Source organism: Rhinoderma darwinii, chromosome 8, assembly GCF_050947455.1.
Source record: "Rhinoderma darwinii isolate aRhiDar2 chromosome 8, aRhiDar2.hap1, whole genome shotgun sequence".
Classification (NCBI taxonomy): domain Eukaryota; kingdom Metazoa; phylum Chordata; class Amphibia; order Anura; family Rhinodermatidae; genus Rhinoderma; species Rhinoderma darwinii.
In genome coordinates, this window is record NC_134694.1 from 71,121,753 (window position 1) to 71,142,181 (window position 20,429).

The 20,429-nt window shown below is 42.7% G+C and overlaps 1 protein-coding gene across 5 annotated transcripts in view; it reads left to right on the forward strand.

The window, feature by feature from the left end:
• Positions 1-20,429, forward strand: part of LOC142659517 (actin-binding protein WASF3-like) — a 113,334-nt gene that overhangs the window by 72,922 nt on the left and 19,983 nt on the right. For 4 of the 5 annotated variants that reach the window (XM_075835724.1, XM_075835722.1, XM_075835723.1 and 1 more), the window contains exons 5-8: positions 1,917-2,034; positions 9,888-10,063; positions 10,414-10,674; positions 17,822-18,207. In XM_075835724.1, coding sequence (XP_075691839.1) covers positions 1,917-2,034; positions 9,888-10,063; positions 10,414-10,674; positions 17,822-18,207 — 941 coding nt within the window. The remainder of the gene's footprint in view (positions 1-1,916; positions 2,035-9,887; positions 10,064-10,413; positions 10,675-17,821; positions 18,208-20,429) is intronic. The other variant, XM_075835726.1, reaches the window with a different exon arrangement.

The window sequence follows — 20,429 nt, forward strand, 5'->3', positions numbered from 1 at the left end:
CTGCGATGCATTTTATAGAAAACTTGAACAGGCAAAAAACTGTAGTGAGATCCCGGCTAATGAGAGGAAAAGGAACTTGTGAGAAATGGACAGAAGTTTAGACTTAAACACAGCAGTGGATAAAGGGTATTAATAAGGTTGGCTGCGAAACAGATCAAGTACTCAGACCTGAGAGATTCTCATTCTTTCATCCTCCGCATGAAGTGCAGGTATCGCATTTGATATGTCATTTCTGTGAAGTGACAGAATCAGGCATGGCGGTAGCTTCTGCATTCCTGACTACAGTCTCTAGTATAGGAATTGATCCTGATTCTTAGAAGGGCATTAGGTAAATCTACATACTGTATAAAAAGTGTGTTTTAAAATGCAGAGTTTGAAGTCTGACAAGGATGATGAGGGACACATAAAGGATATTATATAGCAAACATTCACAATGACGTGCTTGATAGCAACACCTTGTTTGTAACCTGCAAAAAGAACACCCTTTGTGCTGCTATGGCCGTAGTTTTACTACCCATGTACCCATGCATGGCTACAGACAAATGCACACTAAGGGTATGTTCACACGGCCTATTTTCGCCCGTTTTTCGGGCCGTAAACGCCTGAAAAACGGCAGAAAAATTGGAAGCAGAATGCCTCCAAACATCTGCCCATTGATTTCAATGGGAAAACGGCGGAGCATTTTTGGCGGCGTTTTTTTACGTGCAAAAAAAGGCAGCGAAAAAGAGGAGCAGGACACTTCTTGGGATGTTTTTGGAGCCATTTTCCATAGACTCTATTGAAAAAAGCTACAAAAACGGCCGTAAAAAAACGCAGCGAAAATCGTGAGTGACACAAAAAACGTCTGAAAATCAGGAGCTGTTTTCTCTTGAAAACAGCTCCGTATTTGAGACGGTTTTGACTCTGCATGTGAACATACCCTATCACCCACACTCCTAAAATTGCAATGATAGAAGCGGTTGGGGAATCCCAGGCTGAAATACCTTTTGTCTAGGCGCTGATTATGGAATCGGGGAAATATGGGGGAGGTAAGGCAAAAAACATCTCAGAATGGTGGCATGGCTCATAAAGCACTCTGCCAATCAGAGACAACTGCACAGTACTGTTTGTCCCTACCTGGCACTGATCTGTATGACCAATGCAGGGCAGGAAAGGGAAGCTGAAGGTGAGGAACTTATCACTCCTTCGACTTTCCTAGACAACTAGGGAAATGGAAATTAACCCCTCCACTACATCACCAGGGATGTGGCATTACACCCCCCCCCCCCTTCAACCCTTCACTACCTTAGACCAGAAGGGAAGCTGACATTAACTCTTTCACTAATTTAAACCATTGGGGATGATGGCATTAACCCCTCCAGGACTTGTGATAACCAGGAAAGTCTGATATTAGTCTGAAACATTTCTTTCCTTGTATTTTCTTGTCTAAACTTGGGTGTGTCTTATAGTCTAAAAAATACGGATTAGTTGTAATGATTGTTTACACAGAAAACATAAAACATTGAATCTGGTACCTTCTCTGGGAAGTTCATTTAAATCCTCAGAAAAGTCATTATGTTTATTAAAGATTCAAGCATTGCCATGAGATTCTTCTGAAAATTCCCATTTACATGGAATTGCGCATGTTTATACTATACTTATACTCTGTCTGCAAAAATTTATAATTAAAGAAAGACTCCATCAGGCAAACAAATAGTCCCTAATTGGTCCCTTTGTGGCCCCCTCCACAACCGCAAGATTAAAAAGCTACATTCAAGCATTGGATCCTGGTCGTCACCTTTATCTCCAAAGAACCTGGTACCAGAAGTACTGGTGGGGTCTACTTGCCTCCAGCACTTCTATTTTGACGGGGCTCTGAAGAGTTTTTACTAGATCTGTGTTTGCTTCCTCTCAAATAACCTTTTTCCCAATTTTAGGGATGACAAGAAAGATGGTCTTCGATTCTACACAGATCCTTCATATTTCTTTAATTTATGGAAGGAAAAGATGTTACAAGCTACTGAAGACAAGAGGAAGGAGAAGAGGAGACAAAAAGTAAGTGTTACAAAATCTGCACTATTCCTCCAATCCCATTTAGAATTCTTCAGAATAAAGGATAATCTCATGATTTTGGTTGTAGTCTAACACCATAACTATTTTGCACGACAAAACCTTTCTCCTGCTTGGTTAGACTTTACACTAATTTCTTGCAGTATTCAGGCTAGTTTTTATAAAAATGTACTCCAATATGCTCCCCATTTAAATTTCTCAAGGGTTCCCAACAAACCAATTCAGACCATAAAAGTGCCCATACACATTAGATAACAGTCTGCCGAACCTTAGGCAATTAGGCATTTTATGGTAGTCTCTGGGGCAGGTACTTTATTGGTAGTATCTGGGGCAGGCACTTTAATGCAGTATCTGGGGGAAGCACTTTATGGTAGTATCTGGGGGAGGGCACTTTAGTGCAGTATCTGGGGGAGGCACCTTATGATAGTATCGGGATCGGCACTTTATGGTAGTATCTGGGGCAGGCACTTTAAAGGGGTTGTGCCATAAAACACATGTATCCCCTATCCACAGGAAAGGGGATACACGTGTGATCGCTGGGGGTCCGACTGCTGGGGCCCCCATCGATAAGGAGAATGGGGGACCGAAAGTCACCCAGAGCGCTACATGAGAGGCTTGTACTTCCGGGTTCTGTGTCCGGCTTATGTGTTCGGCATCTGCGTTGCAGATTCTGTTACGGCTCTGCCTAAAATGGGCATTAAATCGATGCGGACTAGCCATTGTGTATTGAGGTGAAAGTACTTTCCCTTCTCTCTATCAGTGCAGGATAAAGAGAAGGGACAGCCCTTTCCCTAGTAAAAGTAAAAGAAATTCATACTTACCCGGCCGTTGTCTTGGTGACGCGTCCCTCTCTTGACATCCAGCCCGACCTCCCTGGATGACGCGGCAGTCTATGTGACCGCTGCAGCCTGTGATTGGCCTGTAATTGGCTGTCACTTGGACTGAAACGTCATCCCGGGAGGCCGGACTGGAGGAAGAAGCAGGGAGTTCTCGGTAAGTATGAACTTCTATTTTTTTTACAGGTTGATGTACATTGTGATCGAAAGTCACTGTCCAGGGTGCTGAAACAGTTACTGACGATCGTTTAACTCTTTCAGCACCCTGGACAGTGACTATTTACTGACGTCGCCTAGCAACGCTTCCGTAATTACGGGTGCACACACGTAGTCACCCGTAATTACAGGAGCCCCATTGACTTCTATGGGCCTGCCCGTGCCGTAATAACGACCCGTGATTACGGTCGTTTTTACGTTAGTGTGCATGGGGCTTCAGTCTGGCTGTAGACCTAGAAATACATAGGTCCAGCCAGAATGAAGAAAGATCATGTTCGTAAAACAAATACGCTACGCAGCACACATAACATCTGCGGACTTCATTGCCGTATTTTGACTCTCCACTGAAGTCAATGGAGAAATTCCGCAATGAGTCCGCAACTAGTCCGCTACACGTCCGCAACAACCAGTGTATGCTGTGGACACCAAATTCCGCACCGCAGCCTATGCTCCGCAGCGGAATTGTCTGCAACGTGTAAACGAATCTAACTAAAAAGGTGTGGAAAGCTATGTAGAAACGTGTACGCTGCGGATTTCCGCAGCGGAATTCCAGAGCAATTCCACCACGTCTGGTCATGCCCTAAGTGAGAGATCAGGCTCTCTATAAATTAGAACCAGTACTCTGGTATATCTGATTGTCAAATACTTCATTGCTAATATTAGGTAACAGAAGCAGGGCCCAGTGGATGGGCAAAGACCAGAGCTTTATGTAGTGGTATCAGTAGCATTTAAAGGGAACCTGTCACCAGCATTTCACCTATTGAACTCTACTCACCCCTTGCTGGCCACTGTTGTCAAAAGTTCGCAAACTGCTCCTCTGACTATAAATAACGGTGCGCAAATATTTTGCGCCGCTATGGTGTCCCGTGGTGCGCACGCATCAGAACAGAACGTCAAGGTGCAAGCCCAGGATTTCATGTGTGCTGGTGGAGGCGAGGAGCTGTCAATCAAAAGTAAGGAGGCGAGGTTAACTCGAAATAGCTTGAGGAATGAAGATATGACTCTTTTCCAATTAAGATATGACTCTTTTATGCTAATTAGCATATGTCATGGGAGCACAAAAATATGGAATACTAAAGGTACAGAGCCTACTTAGAAGATAATTCTAGGTTATATAAAAATGATTTTTCACCCACTTCCACCAGGTATTGCTGGTTTAATAAGTGAAATGCTGGTAAAGGGTTCCTTTAATGGAGATTTTCGAAGGAAAACTTTTTTTGCGACTTTAAATGATAAATGAGTACTACTTACATATAGATGGACGCTGCATAGGTCAAATGCGCCTTTCCTCCGTTTACATTGGCAGTCATGTGACCACAGAACTCCGTTTCTCAGTTTCAGGTCAATAAAGTGGGTGGGTCACTGAGAGCTTTTTTTTTTCTTCTGATCCTAAACCCCTCCTCTACATCAAAATGCTGCTTGAAGGCACCACAAGGAGGATAACACACAAGGATGGGAATGTATTTGGGCCACATGCTGTTGTGATGCGCCGACAACTTGGGGTGCGTTTAGCCCAGTGACGTAGGGGACAGGTGGCCGTAACCACTGACTACCAATGTACTGTGGGCACTGACATGGTCAAGTGACCAGCACTAAAAGAGCTGTTACGACGCATCTGACCAATGCAGCGCTTTTCTATAGGTAAGTAGTCCTCACTTGTCATTTACAGCAACAATAAAAATTTTTACCTGGAAAACCCCTTTAAGATAAAGCTGGCCATACACTTGTTATAGCTGTCAGCTGTTCCTCCTGTTCCACCATATACTATACATGCACACTTGGCCGAGAGTGCCTGTTTTTTTTTTAATGGTGCGAGGTGAATAAGCCACTGCCAGACTCTTCAGGCAGTGGCTGGTCTCCTGCGGGAACAAAGGATCTCCATTCAGGTGAGAGTCAGGAAACCCGCATACACATTAGCTAGTCAGCCGATCCCACCAAAATTGGTGGGTTCGGTCAGCTAATCTAATGTTCAGTTTAAAGGGGTTATCCGGGTTAATAAAATGTATTCACTTCAATGGGACAGTGGTAAAATACCTTGCACGGCTGCGTGCAAGTACGGACCAGGACAAGAACCATTTAAACACTGAAGAGGCTGTGATGCTCGTACGAGGGCCGCAGTCCCTTCATACAACTGATTGAAACGGGGCTAATGTGACCCATCTTGTGTCAAATCGAAAAAGATTATAGACCCCTGTCCTACAGTATATCATATTATTTAGTGCATTGATTTCTCTAGTAAGTTTATAGATATTGGGATTACATTAGAGTTCAGTATTGCATTAATAAAACCATTCGAATCATCTTTCATGCTAACCTCTGCATACTAAAGGTAAATTAAAGAGGATTTTCCCACAAGACATAAGTGTCATAAACTAGTAAATCAGATGTCACTGAGATGCTGATTTAAAGGTGGCAAACGGTATAGCTGAAGTTCTTCTTTTCACTTTTGAAAAAATGTCAGCCTATAAAAAATAGACTGAGGGCAATATCTTATTAAGTAAAAAAAACATAATTACAAAACTTTTGTCTACTGCTCTAACTTTTGATTTACAAGTACTGTATATGGCTGTTTTTATGCTCTGGTATTCCCTATTGTAGTCAATGGGGTAAAACAGGCAAACCTGTAAAGTATTGTGCCAGTCCAAAAAATGCATGGTTTTATATCAGAGGCGGACTGACTATTCTTGGCCCCTAGGTAATAAGGTTCATTGTCCCCTTACCACCAATTTGCACCATGATACTTTTTTCTTTTACCTATTTATCTTATTATTTAATTTCCTTACATTACCGCTTCAAGCTACTTTGTATATATACTTTATATGTGAGGTTTTCTTTAAGACTTGTTGTCAGGAATCCTTTTCCCTTAATTTTTGCATACAGTATATATCTAGTTGTATAGACGTGACAACATAATGATACATTTAAAAAATAAAAAGTATCGTGACTTGACCCAACAACTCCAACCCATACAGTTCCCAAATAATATTAGGGCACAATAATATTGCCATACACATTTCACACTAGCCCTATGGCTGGCTCATTTCTAAATCTGGTGAGAGGGGGTTGGGTGCTGTCCCAGGGAGGCCTGGCTTGTCCCACTGTGGCTGGGCCAGATGGCATGACGTCATTGCAATGACCCAAAAAATAAAGTATTTGAAGCAGCACAAATCCCGATATCAGGAGCAGTGTCACGCTGTAAAATCAGACAAACCCAGTCTGATATAGTGTAATCCTCAGCAAAGCTTGAGAAAGACCCTCCACTTGTCACGGATCGAAACGTTGCCATATTTTACTGGATGTTTGACCAATAAAATAATATATTGATTGAAATTTGGGAGATGTGTGCTGTTTTCAACCATGCTTTTGCTGGTCATTGCAATGACGTAATTTGATAAATATCGACAGCAAATTTTAACAGACGTGTTCTGCATTTAGACTTTAACTTCTGGTACCATGGATATTCCCCTACATCACTGGGCCCTCAGGCAGTACCCAAATGCCCAAGTGGTCAGTCCACCCCTATTTTAAATTTTCAAAGCCTATATTAAAAAAACTTTCCATGTATTTGATATACAGTGAAGGAAATAAGTATTTGATCCCTTGCTGATTTTGTAAGTTTGCCCACTGTCAAAGACATGAACAGTCTAGAATTTTTAGGCTAGGTTAATTTTACCAGTGAGAGATAGATTATATAAAAAAAAACTGAAAATCACATTGTCAAAATTATATATATTTATTTGCATTGTGCACAGAGGAATAAGTATTTGATCCCTTTGGCAAACAAGACTTAATACTTGGTGGCAAAACCCTTGTTGGCAAGCACATCAGTCAGACGTTTTTTGTAGTTGATGATGAGGTTTGCACACATGTTAGATGGAATTTTGGCCCACTCCTCTTTGCAGATCATCTGTAAATCATTACGATTTCGAGGCTGTCGCTTGGCAACTCGGATCTTCAGCTCCCTCCATAAGTTTTCGATGGGATTAAGGTCTGGAGACTGGCTAGGCCACTCCATGACCTTAATGTGCTTCTTTTGTTGCCTTGGCTGTATGTTTCGGGTCATTGTCGTGCTGGAAGACCCAGCCACGAGCCATTTTTAATGTCCTGGTGGAGGGAAGGAGGTTGTCACTCAGGATTTGACGGTACATGGCTCCATCCATTCTCCCATTGATGCGGTGAAGTAGTCCTGTGCCTTTAGCAGAAAAACACCCCCAAAACATAATGTTTCCACCTCCATGCTTGACAGTGGGGACGGTGTTCTTTGGGTCATAGGCAGCATTTCTCTTCCTCCAAACATGGCGAGTTGAGTTAATGCCAAAGAGCTCAATTTTAGTCTCATGTGACCACAGCACCTTCTCCCAATCACTCTCAGAATCATCCAGATGTTCATTTGCAAACTTCAGACGGGCCTGTACATGTGCCTTCTTGAGCAGGGGGACCTTGCGGGCACTGCAGGATTTTAATCCATTACGGCGTAATGTGTTGCCAATGGTTTTCTTGGTGACTGTGGTCCCAGCTGCCTTGAGATCATTAACAAGTTCTCCCCGTGTAGTTTTCGGCTGTACTCTCACCTTCCTCAGGATCAAGGATACTCCACGAGGTGAGATTTTGCATGGAGCCCCAGATCGATGTCGATTGACAGTCATTTTGTATGTCTTCCATTTTCTTACTATTGCACCAACAGTTGTCTCCTTCTCACCCAGCGTCTTACTTATGGTTTTGTAGCCCATTCCAGCCTTGTGCAGGTCTATGATCTTGTCCCTGACATCCTTAGAAAGCTCTTTGGTCTTGCCCATGTTGTAGAGGTTAGAGTCAGACTGAATAATTGAGTCTGTGGACAGGAGACTTTTATACAGGTGACCATTTAAGACAGCTGTCTTTAATGCAGGCACCAAGTTGATTTGGAGCGTGTAACTAGTCTGGAGGAGGCTGAACTCTTAATGGTTGGTAGGGGATCAAATACTTATGTCTCTGTGCACAATGCAAATAAATATATATAATTTTGACAATGTGATTTTCAGTTTTTTTTATTTTTATATAATCTATCTCTCACTGGTAAAATTAACCTAGCCTAAAAATTCTAGACTGTTCATGACTTTGACAGTGGGCAAACTTACAAAATCAGCAAGGGATCAAAAACTTATTTCCTTCACTGTAATTGGTCGGAAAGGTATGCAGTGGAGGCAGCTGTCTCGGGTGCACCTAAGTACTCTTTCTGATCGTAAAGAAGGCATTGACTGACAAAGACAGAAGTCCTGTTCCTGGTAACCAAATTGATGATAGAGATCATGGCAGAAATAGTAAGTTACATGTGAGCTTCAAATTTGTATTGTACAAGGAATATGTGGCACTATAATAACTTTTATATCGACAGCACTATTCTACATTTTCTTCTAATAGTACAGTTACACTGACACTTTGGGGTGGGATAATAACCAACCATGAAGTAAACAGTACAGATCTGTGTGACAGAAAGTGTAGTGCGCTTCTCACTGATGATTATATGTTGTGACGTGTGAACGTCTTGTCACCCAGACATGTCACGCGATGGCATAGTAATTTTCATTTAGTCCCAGCAGGAACATTGTCTCCAGCATATCTGTGTGCAAGGAGGAAGCAGTGTGTCTTTCAGCTTGAGGCTGTTGTCTATGTTGTATTTTTGCATTAGGCAGCAAGTTCATTTTATTTTAGAAATAGATATTATGACATTTTATGCATAATTTTATTTCCTACTATAAATCTGCCCTAAGTCTTTCCAAGAAGAAACAAGTTATGCATCATTCTATAGAGCAGAGTTTCCCTACCTTTCCAGGCTCGAGGCACCCCTGGAAAAGAAAAAATTCCTTAGGGCACCGCCACCATATTTAGTTTTTCAAAAGACAAAAAATGGCTAAAAACAAGCAGTACACTCTTACGGTAAGTTCATATGGCGTTTTTGTAAGGCAGAAAATATCTGTCTTAAAAGTCCTACAGGAATCCCACTAAGAACAATGGGGCGTAATTTTGGGCGTTTCTTAGCGCAGAATCCAACGCGGATTCCATGTCAAAATCAGTTCCAAAAAACGCCATGTGAACTGACTCTTATAAACCCTGAAGACAGGTCCTTTGCAACTGAGCTGTCACATGAACGGATGTTGCGGTGGGGAAATAAAATGTATGACAGACTTAACAAGGATGGCTGAAAAATTCCCCGCTTTCTTTCACACATCTATAGAGTACTTTAATGATACAATTCTGGATGCCTATAGCCACCACAATGGAAAGCTCACCTGCAAATGAATTTGTATAGCTCACATTGAACTTATTGGGAGCTGTATATATCCGTATGCAGTAAACTCTCTCTAGTGTTGGCTGCAGGCTGCCCAAATTTTGTCATATAACTACGTATGGAGGTAAGCAGGGGATTCAGAGCGGTGTACCCTTTAGGCTACGCATACCCAAAGTTGAGAAACACTGCTCCTTTAGGACATTTTTCATGATGTCTGTGAGTAACACTAACCTGCTCTGACCACAGATGCCTCTACAGTGCTCAGGGGTAGGTTAGCAAGAGGATATAAGACTGCAGGATCAGATTACAAACAGGGAATGTTTGTAGTCTGTAACTATGGCATCGACCTGGTGCACAGGGGTCTGCATTGGCGCTATAAATACAATATGGTAAGACATTTTTATCAAAAAGGTTTTTTTTGGTTTTTTTTATAGCACATTTATTAGAACAAGAAAAATGGTTACAAAGATTCTTATAGCTCTTAATGTTTTTTACACCTCTATTTTGTATACTCCCAGGAACAGAGGCAGGTGGAAGATCCCACCCGGGAAGTGAAGAAGGTTCGGAAAGCTCGGAACCGAAGGCTAGAATGGAACATGATGGCATATGATAAGGAGTTCAGGCCAGATAACAGGTTCTCACCATCTCCATATCATGTGACTTCATCCGAGGGATCACTGTCCCCTGATAATAGGCAGGTTCCACGCACAATATGTCCACATTGAAATATCTTTAAACTGGGAAGCAAATGGAAGTTTCTTATTTTGGGTTGGCTGGATGGAGGGGATTATATGTACAATTTAATTTCCTAAAAACTTTGATACACTTGATAAAGTGTAAGCAGATTTTACTATATAAATGCATATGTGTTTGTTCTAGATTTCTATAAAATATAAATTTAGTTGTTATTGCTAATATTCAGAGAAATTAGCATATTGATTTAACCCCTTTCATCCTGGGTTGAGATGTCAGCACCATTAGCTATAATAGATCATATGTACTTCCAGCTTTGACATTATATATTTTTTTGTTTTATAATATTAGGTCGTATGCTTCAGATCTTGATCACTCATATCCTGCCAGCCCCAACCACCCTACTCAGCAGATCCTGGCTGCTGTCCCTCACTTGACCGCAGAGAACAAAGAGATCATCCTAATGGCCACTCAAGCGCAAGAGCATGGCTACCGCACATCAGCTCCAGGTAGCCGACAGAACAGTCTGAACAGAGCCCAGCAGGCTCATGTACCACAGCCACCAGAGGCCATACTCAATGGCCCACGGCCTCAGGTCCTGAAGGATTATGGGTAAGTGACACATTTGATCATGTCTGTAGAGAGGAGAGTGAGACAGCTTCTTTTCATTAACTATCTCAGCAGTCAAACAAACCTAAATGAAATGTCTTGTAGTAGTTGAATTAGCTGAATATAATGACCAAAAGTTTTGCATTGCACTTATTCTAAATTTGCAAATATTTCTGAAAGTTATGACTAATGTGTAATTTGCAATCTGTGACATTAATTGTTAGGGATTGCTTCAGTTAGATCTTTAAGTTGTTAGTTATTTCAAAGGCCTTTACAAATCAGATCAGTGATCCCAGTCCATGAAAGACCATTTACATGTACTCCCAAGTCTAAACATTGTAACTCATAGTAACTATAATGATCTGTAACTTTAGATGATTTATAACTTGTATTTCCCCATATATGTTTTTCCCATGGTTTTCCCACCAGCCCATTAGTGTGTTGTACTACTACAGCCCCTGTATGCCAAGCCTGTTGGCAGAATATAATTTACCATAAACACCATCCTGCTTTTTGCTGTAGAGTCTCCGCTCTCCATATCTCCTGCAAGTCTTCTTGACTAGGTGTCCTGCTGACTTATCACTATAACTAAAAAAAATTTTTATCAAGTAACTTTTTATTAGAACAAAAAAGGTTTTACATTTTTTCACAATACATGTACGTACAAATACAAAAAGTACGAGCAATACAAAGAAATACAAAACACATGCCCCCCCCAGAACCCCTTCCCCTTTCCCCAACCTGGTACACCTGGGAATTTGTCTGGCCCAATCCTTATAAACGTTGTTTCAGCAAATATTAAACATCACCCGACAGTCATGTCATTAATGGCATCTATCAGCAGTGTTCTTATCAGTGTCATATTGATACATCCGCTCTATACCACCATACTTCTAAATAAGATTCTTAGATACACCTGTAACACCGATAGCTGCGGGCCGTCAGGTTTACTCACCTCCTGACAGCCGCAGCCTTCGACCAGTGAGCGCTGACCCGCATCTCCTCAGGGGACGCCAGCACTCACTTCCGCTTCATTCTGCTGTGTCCCGTAGGGCACCTGAATTAGATACCCAAATTGGCTCATGAGCACTCTGGACTATAAGAAGGGCCCTTCCTGCATTGCCTGAGCGTTGTTGTCGTTTACCTATGTTCGTCTCTGCAAATGGTCCCTTAAGTGATTTCCAGTTTCCAGTGTTCCCGTTCCTGCTACCTGTATCCTGTGTCCCGTGCTATCCTGGTTCATGTGCCATTTAGAGTTGGAGTCGTGTTGTGCTGTGTACTACGCCTTCCTGGTTAAACCACGCCTGGTGTCTGCCTGCTGCCAAGGTCCCATCCGAGCCTGTCTTCGCTACTGTCGAAGTTACCACAGGTACACTTATTCGAACTATTGACTTTGACTTGTACCCTGTTGACCAGCTGCTAAACCGTCAAGGCGGTACAGCCCAGTGGGTCCACGCACCCAACATGACAGTACGCTCAGGTTATGGACCCCGCTGGTCAATCCAAGACCATGACAACGTCACAAGTGATGCGTGCAGATATGCTAGACCTTCGGTCTCGACAGGACTAACTCCTCCAGGCGTTGAACATTATTGCACGTCGGCTGGATGAGCAAGCTGCTGTTCCTCCTACTACACCTCCTGGCAGTGCTAATCCCCGATTTTCTCTGCCGCTGCCTCATCCCTATGATGGAGACGCGAGGACCTGCAGGGGATTTTTGAACCAGTGCCAAATCCACTTCAGTCTGTATGCAATAGCATTTTGCACTGATGGCGCAAGGGTCACTTTCATCATCTCTCTCCTCACTGGCAAGGCCCTAGCATGGGCGAACCCTATCTGGGAGAGAAAAGGACCAGACACACGTGACTTCCAACGGTTCCTACGGATATTTTGCACGGTGTTTGAGAAGCCTGGACGAGTCTCGTCGGCAGCTGCCTCCTTTCTGAACTTTCGCCAGGGAGACACTTCCGTGGGCGAGTATGCCATCCACTTCCGCATTCTGGCGGGATAGTTGTTGTGGAACAATGAGGCCTTGGTGGCTACATTCTGGTAGGGACTGTCTCCTGAGATTAAGGACGAGCTTGCCGCCCGATACCTGCCATCTACCCTGGATGACCTCATCCTTCTGGCCGCCCAGATTGACATAAGGATCCGAGAACGGTTCCAAGAGGCCCATCGGGAGGGAGGACTCCCTAACCCGGCTCCTACTTTGCAGCAGCCCCTTCTGTCCTCATCAGCTATTCCTCCAAAGGAGTCTTTGTCTGTATTGCGGCCTCAGAGGCCATCTTGTGCGTCTGTGCCCCCAAAAGCCCCAGAGCCTAGGGTTGGTTGGAGAGACAACCCTGGGTGAAGAAGGACTTTCTTCTAAATTGTCCATTCCCGTGACCATTGTGTCCCGCGAAAAGACGCACCGGGTCGCTGCCTATCTGGACTCTGGATCTGCAGCTAACTTCACTCAGAGAGACCCTGTGCATCTTCTCCAGTTGCCCACAATCCCTCTGGAGAGGCCTTTGATTGTTGCCTCGGTGAATGGACTATCTCTGCCAGACCCGGTTGTAGCTGTGACTAAGCCACTGAAGCTCCAAGTGGGAGTCCTTCATTCCGAGCTCATCTCATTTTTTGTCCTGTCTATGGCCATCAACCCTGTGCTGCTGGGCCTGCCCTGGCTCCGACTACATGCCCCAGTTCTGGATTGGAATTCTGGAGAGGTTCTCCAGTGGAGTTCCGTGTGCCTCAACCGCTGCTGGGTACAGATCCATCCGGTTCAGCCTCCTCTGCCTCAGTCTTTGACAGGATTGCCTTCTCATTATTCTATGTTCTCGGATGTCTTCAGCAAGAAGGAGGTGGAGATGCTGCCCCCACATCAGCGTATGAATGTCCTATCGAGCTGATTCATGATGCATCCCTTCCCCATGGTAGGGTACATCCTCTCTCCTTGCCAGACACTCAGTTCATGTCCGCCTATATTAAGGAGAATCTGGAGAGGGGCTTCATATGGAAGTCTTCCTCCCCGGCAGGAGCCGGGTTCTTCTTCGTCAAGAAAAAGGATGGTTCTCTGCAACCCTGCATCGACTACTGGGGTCTCAACCAGATAATGGTAAAAAATAGATATCCGTTGCCATTGACTTCAGAACTGGTTTGATCGCATACGAGGAGCCAAAAAATTTTCTAAGTTAGACCTGCGACGGGTTTATAACCTAATCCGGATTTGCCGTGGTGACGATTGGAAGACGGCATTTAACACCTGTGACGGACACTATGAATACCTAGTAATGCCCTTCGGCCTGTGTAACGCTCCCGCGGTCTTCAAAGAGTTCGTTAATGACATCTTCCGTGACCTCCTCTATGTTTGTGTTGTGGTTTATCTTGATGACATCTTGATTTTTTCTCCAGATCCGATGACTCATCAGAGACATGTCCATCAAGTTTTGCTGCAATTAAGGGAGAATCGCCTGTACGCCAAGTTCGAAAAGTGCGTGTTAGAGAGAAATTCTCTACACTTCTTGGGCTACATCATCTCGGATCAAAGCCTCAAGATGGATCCTGAGAAGGTAAAGGCCGTCCTGGAATGGCCACGTCCTCAAGGCTTAAGGTCCATACAGCATTGCCTGGGATTCGCCAATTTCTACAGACAGTTCATTCCAAACTTCTCCTCACTGACATCTCCTATCTCTACCCTCACCAAAAAAGGCATGAACGCCATGGTGTGGACTCCAGAAGCGGTATCCGCTTTTATTATCCTGAAGAGTGCCTTCACGTCAGCCTCTATCCTCCATCATCCAGATGTATGTAGACAGTTTTCGTTGGAGGTGCACGCCTCTTCTGTTGGTGCTGTTGCACTTCTGTTCCAGAGAGGTTCCAAGGGCAAGGCAGTGGTATGTGGCTACTACTCTAAACTCTTCTCTTCCGCAGAATGCAACTACTCGATTGGGGATCGGTAGTTACTCGCCATCAGATTGGCCCTGGAGGAGTGGAGACATGTACTAGAGGGTGAAGTTCATCCCATCCTGATATTCACTGACCACAAGAATCTCACCTATCTCCAGACAGCCCAATGGTTGAACCCCTGCCCCTTCCTACATTGCCTGAGCGTTGTTGTCGCTTACCTATGTTCATCTCTGCAAATGGTCCCTTAAGTGTTTCTCAGTTCCCAGTGTTCCCGTTCCTGCTACCTGTATCCTGGGTCCCAGACTATCCTGGTTCAAGTGCCGTTTAGAGTTGGAGTCGTGTTGTGCTGTGTACTACGCCTTCCTGGTTACACCACTCCTGGTGTCTGCCTGCTGCCAAGGTCCCCTCCGAGCCTGTCTTCGCTACTGTCAGAAGTTACCACAGGTACACCTATACGAACTATTGACTTTGACTTGTACCCTGTTGGCCAGCTGTTATACCGTCAAGGCGGTGCGGCCCAGTGGGTCCACGCACCCAACGTGACAACACCCCTATCTCTTATCAACTCAACAGAAGCCAGATCCAAGCCGTCTAGCCAGAGAGCCCACATCTCCTCGTATTTTTTTAAGGCACCCCTTTTCAAATACAGTAAAATTATAGACTCTATTTTGAAATGTTTCCATTTCTATCAGGAGGAGAAGTGGAGGCAGAGCTGAGAATCTCTCCAGCATTTATTCTTGCAGCTCTTAGGGCGGACCTTCTTATGTTAATGCCACTTGACCTATTGTCATCTTCCTCTCTGCCTACTTGTCTTGCACTCTCATCCTTATCTGCTAGAAGTGGCAAAATATTAACATATCATAGTAATTTATGTGCTCAAACTTTTAAACACATATTTGGTTGGTTTAAAAGCCATATACATTATTACATGTTCCAGGGCTTCTATTTAGACTATTCATTGACAATGAGTGGATCTGTCCCCTCTCTGCAGACTTCTTTACAGAGATGGCAAGTGTGGAAAGTTTTTTTTTTTAAAGGGCCTGTGTACAAATGTGTCTAAGGGGTGCTCAAACTTTCTAATATATGTGCAGCTCTAAATGTCTCTGAACATTATGGCAGATGAGGAGGTAGTGGTGCAGTCTACAGCTATGTCCTATATATGCAACATAGACTTTAGTGTTGGAGCTCAATCTTTAATGCTGCACAAATAGGACATCTCTGGGGACTGTATAACTACCTCCTCCTGTGACCTGATGTGTAAAGTTTATTGAATGCATGGGAAATATTTCAGATAGCCATCTTGTGGATTTATGTTCAGCTGTACATATAGATACACTGGTTCCTAGGTAGAAAGTTTCAGCACCTTGGAGAGTTCACAGCTTCTTTCCATGTAAATCAGCGACACCAGCAAGTGTTAAATCCCAGACACGGCGCCAGATGCCATTCACATCGATTGCCAAGAAGCATTTAGCTGACTTTTGTGACAGATATAGAAATATCAGATTGTGGGAGAGGACTAACACACAACACTTGGACTGCGTCCATCTCATTCTGTATAATCTTTTATAGGCTGTCAGATGTTGCAGCTTTCTGAATGAATCGATTTTAATCTGAACGCAGAAGTTACTATGACTGGGCATATGTCTAAATAATTAGACAGCCATTTATCTTTTATATGTTGCCCACTGGTGGGCAGGGATGTAGTAGGTCTATAGTAAAGAAAACGTTGGTAGGGGTATTTATAAGCTTATATACTGTACGTAGAGATGCTGTAGGATTTATTTTACAAACAGCAGTTAACAGGAAGGCCTTTCAAGTGTGGGTTCACTCTTGTTGAATGCTCACTAAGGTGAAGCTACACTTAAAAGTTAAAGGAAGCATTGATGTAATTTAAAAAAAATATATATATATGGAATTTTTTATAATGAGCACTTTTCTTTTATTAAAAACGTTGCTTCCTTTCAGTGTTGCAGCTTCTATGTACATAGAAGCAGCAGAATGACGCTGTCAGCCGAATCCGTCAGTGAGCTGATTTGATGTCTCGGCTGACTGCGGCTCCTGTGTGCCTCTGACACCTCATCTGAACCTAATACTGATAAAATCTAACTCTGGACAAAACGTATATATTGTGTAATGCCTAGTGCAAGGCCTCAAGGTGCATGACACAGGGATTCTCCCTTTGGTGTTTATTGAATCTTTGTGCCATTCACCATCCTCTCAGGTTCTGCATGAGGCATAAAACACGCATAGAGTTCCTTTAAAAGGCTGCATCTTTTTATATTTTTTAAAATTTAACGAACAAAATATAATCCATGTAAAAAAAGTTCAGTAACTTTGTAAATATTTTACTTCAACTTTGCTCAATGCCTACAGAGTTTGCCCTGGTTATTTGCATACTAATAAATGTTTACTGCAGACACACTATTATATCATACCAGCCAACAGTCTGAACCGGACCACACAAGGGGCCGGGGTATGCAAACTTGCATTAACAGAGGTGTTTCTATTATGTTCTGGCAACATTTCTAGATGGAGCGGATGAGGAGAAGAAATGTCTCCCGCTTTGGAATTTAAATGTTGGGAGGCATGCATTATTCTTATGCTACCAATTAAATTAATTGATTCATTAACTGCACCAATTTTACTCCAGTTACATATTTTTTAGATGATATTGTCATATGATAAGAGATAACTTGTCTGCTTCCTCATACCGTTTTATATCACGCAATACTTACACAAAAAGAGGCAGGCCACACAGAGTTTACACTGAAATATTTACTTACATGTAAAAGTAACTATAATTTTCCAAATGTCATAATTTATTTATTAGTTGTTTTTCTCTGTGGCTCTCATCAATAATTTGTGACTTTCCAGATGAACAATTTAGTCTGTCAATTTAGTCAACACTTGCTTTCCTGGATCAAGGATAAATATAATAGGTACCGCTCTTCTGCATAGGATAGGACTTCCTGCCCAGTACATATTTATTTCTCCAGGGTGCACTTGTACCCTGTTTTTTTTCTATTTCTTGTTTATATACAAGGACCTTATTGTCAAATACCTTTATAGAAATACACTAACTCATTTTGCATTTTTAAAAATCAGTGCTATACACTTTTTGGTCAAATAGTGATGTTTGTGAGTTTATAAAATGAATTGTAATGTATTATCTTAATGCTTGCATGTCTAATAAGATGCACATATTACAGAATATTGAATTATTCACTTACAGGAATTGCAATGTGTTTCTTTTTTCTTTTAGTGGACAACAAGGTCCAAGGACTGAATATTTTGTGCCTCCTGCCCCACCACCACCGCCTCCTGTAATTCCTTCTGCACAAACAGCTTTTGACAGCCCAATTTCAGCACCCACTCCCGTAGCTCCCAATGTAGCTACCACCATGTCTTCATATATCCCTGCCCCACCTCCAGCTCCTCCCTGCCCATACTCTATCTCTCCTCCTCAAACTGGTTCTTTGGGACCACCCATTGCGCCTCCCCCACCCCCTCCAGGCCCTCTAACTCTTACAGCTTCACCTGCTCATTCAGCTTCCCCTCCCACTCTCACTGTGGAACCAAGGAAACCGCAGATTCCACTTATTCCTATGAGTGATGCTAGGAGCGACCTCCTGGCTGCAATCCGCAGAGGTAAGTGGTCATTTTCTGACCTCCATAACAAACAGTACATGTACGCAATGTGATAAAGTAAAGCTTTCAAAAGTTATAAATGGTATATTTATTTCTGGAAATACTTGTAATTCACTGTTGCTTGGTTACTTGTAACCAAAATGTTTACCATGGAAACATTTGAGAATTGATTCCCTCTCACAAGCTCTGAAGCTGTCTAGTGGTAAGTGGCCATTAACTAATTACATCTTTAATTACAAGACGTCTGCTAGTTTGACTACAGGGACATGTATGAAAGAAAACAAGATGATGGCAAGAGGTTTGGCCCCTCACTGTATTACATCCTTGGCAACTGGGAAATAAGGCATAGTAATAAGGTATATGCTGTATGTACACTATATGGCCAAAAGTATGCCGACCCCTGGCCATCACACCTATATGAGATTGTTAAACATCCCATTCTAAAACCATGGCTGTTAACATGGAGTTGGTCCCCCTTTTACGGCTATAACAGCCTCCACTCTTCTGGGTAGGCTCTCCATGTGATTTTGTAGTGCGTACAGGGGCAGATTAAGGGTACAATAGCGATCAAGTGTGCCCCCCAAAACTCTAAAGACACTGTACGTATATTTGCAGATTTCTGTTTAGGCGGCCACAGATCTGGCACGGTTCTGAATTCACTGTAAGAGCAGAATGAGCCATACAGAAGAGAAAAAGCAGAATTCTTTGAGACCCTAAAGTGGTCAGGAGCTTTAAATTGATCGTGGTTTCTGGAAAAAAAAATGCTGCGCGTGAATATAACCTTAAAGAACCAGTCTCTGTTGTTTAACTCTACATTTACCTTAAGATAACGTAAATATATACAGCACCAGAACCAAGCTCAGTACATAAATACAGTACCAAAACAAAGCCCAGTACATTTGTACAGCACCAGAACAAAGCTCAGTACATATATACAAAAGCAGGACAATGCTCAGTACATAAATGCAGCACCAGAACTAAGCTCAGTACATATATACAGCACCAGACCCAAGCTCAGTACATATATACAAAAGCAAGACAAGGCTCAGTTAATAAATACAGCATCAGAACTAAGCACAGTACTAAGATACATCACCAGAACCAATCTCAATACATAAATACAGCACCAGGACAAAATTCAGTACAAAGACATCACCAGACCCAAGTACAATACATACATACAGCACCAGGACAAGGCCCAGTAGATAAAAACAGCACCAGAACTAAGCTCAGTACATATATACAGCACCATACCAAAGCTCAGTACATATATACAGCAGCAGAACCAAGCTCACTACATAAATACAGTACCAGGACAAAATCAGTACATAAATAAAGGACCAAGCTGAGTACATAAATACAGCACCAGACCCAAGCTCGGTACATAGATTAAGCACCAGGAACAAGCTCAGTACAGAAATACTGAGTACATAAATACTCATAAATGTACATAAAAATACATACTAAATGCTGAGTACATAAATACAGAAGCAGAACCAAACTCAGTAGATAAATACAGCACCAGAAGAAAGATCAGTAAATAAATACAGCACTTGACCAAGCTCAGTACATATATACAATACCAGAACCAAGCTCAGTAAATAAATACAGCACCAGAATCAAGCTCAGTACATATATACAGCACCAGAACAAAGCTCAGTACATATATACTGCAGCAGATCCAAGCTCAGTAAACAAATACAGAACCAAGCTCAGTAAATAAATACAGTAGCAGCACAAATACAGCTCAGTACAGAGATAATTTGCACATTCAGTATAACCCCTGCCGTATAGGTTTGTACGGCGTAAAACTACAACTCCCATCATGGCTGTCACAATGGCAAGGATATGCTGGGAGTTGCTGTTTCACCAACAAACAAAAAAACATACCATCCATCATCTCGCTGCAGATCATACAGTGTATACAGTACTAATTAGAGGCAGAAAATTTACATTGAGTGACTCACAGGTGAAGTCTTATATTCTAGTCGTTCTTTTTCTCTTTTGTTCTCCATCCGGTCCAGACCTCTATGATGACTTCTCCTGGCCATGGCCCTTTCTGCAGTTTGCCGCTCAGATGTCTTTAGCTTCTCACTTTTCAAACATTTCCGCACCTATAAACAAAGATGGCGCCACACACTACGCCCCTAATTATAATAGCACCATACACTCAGTCCCTGATTATAATAGCACCATACACTGTGTCCCACACACACAAAGTG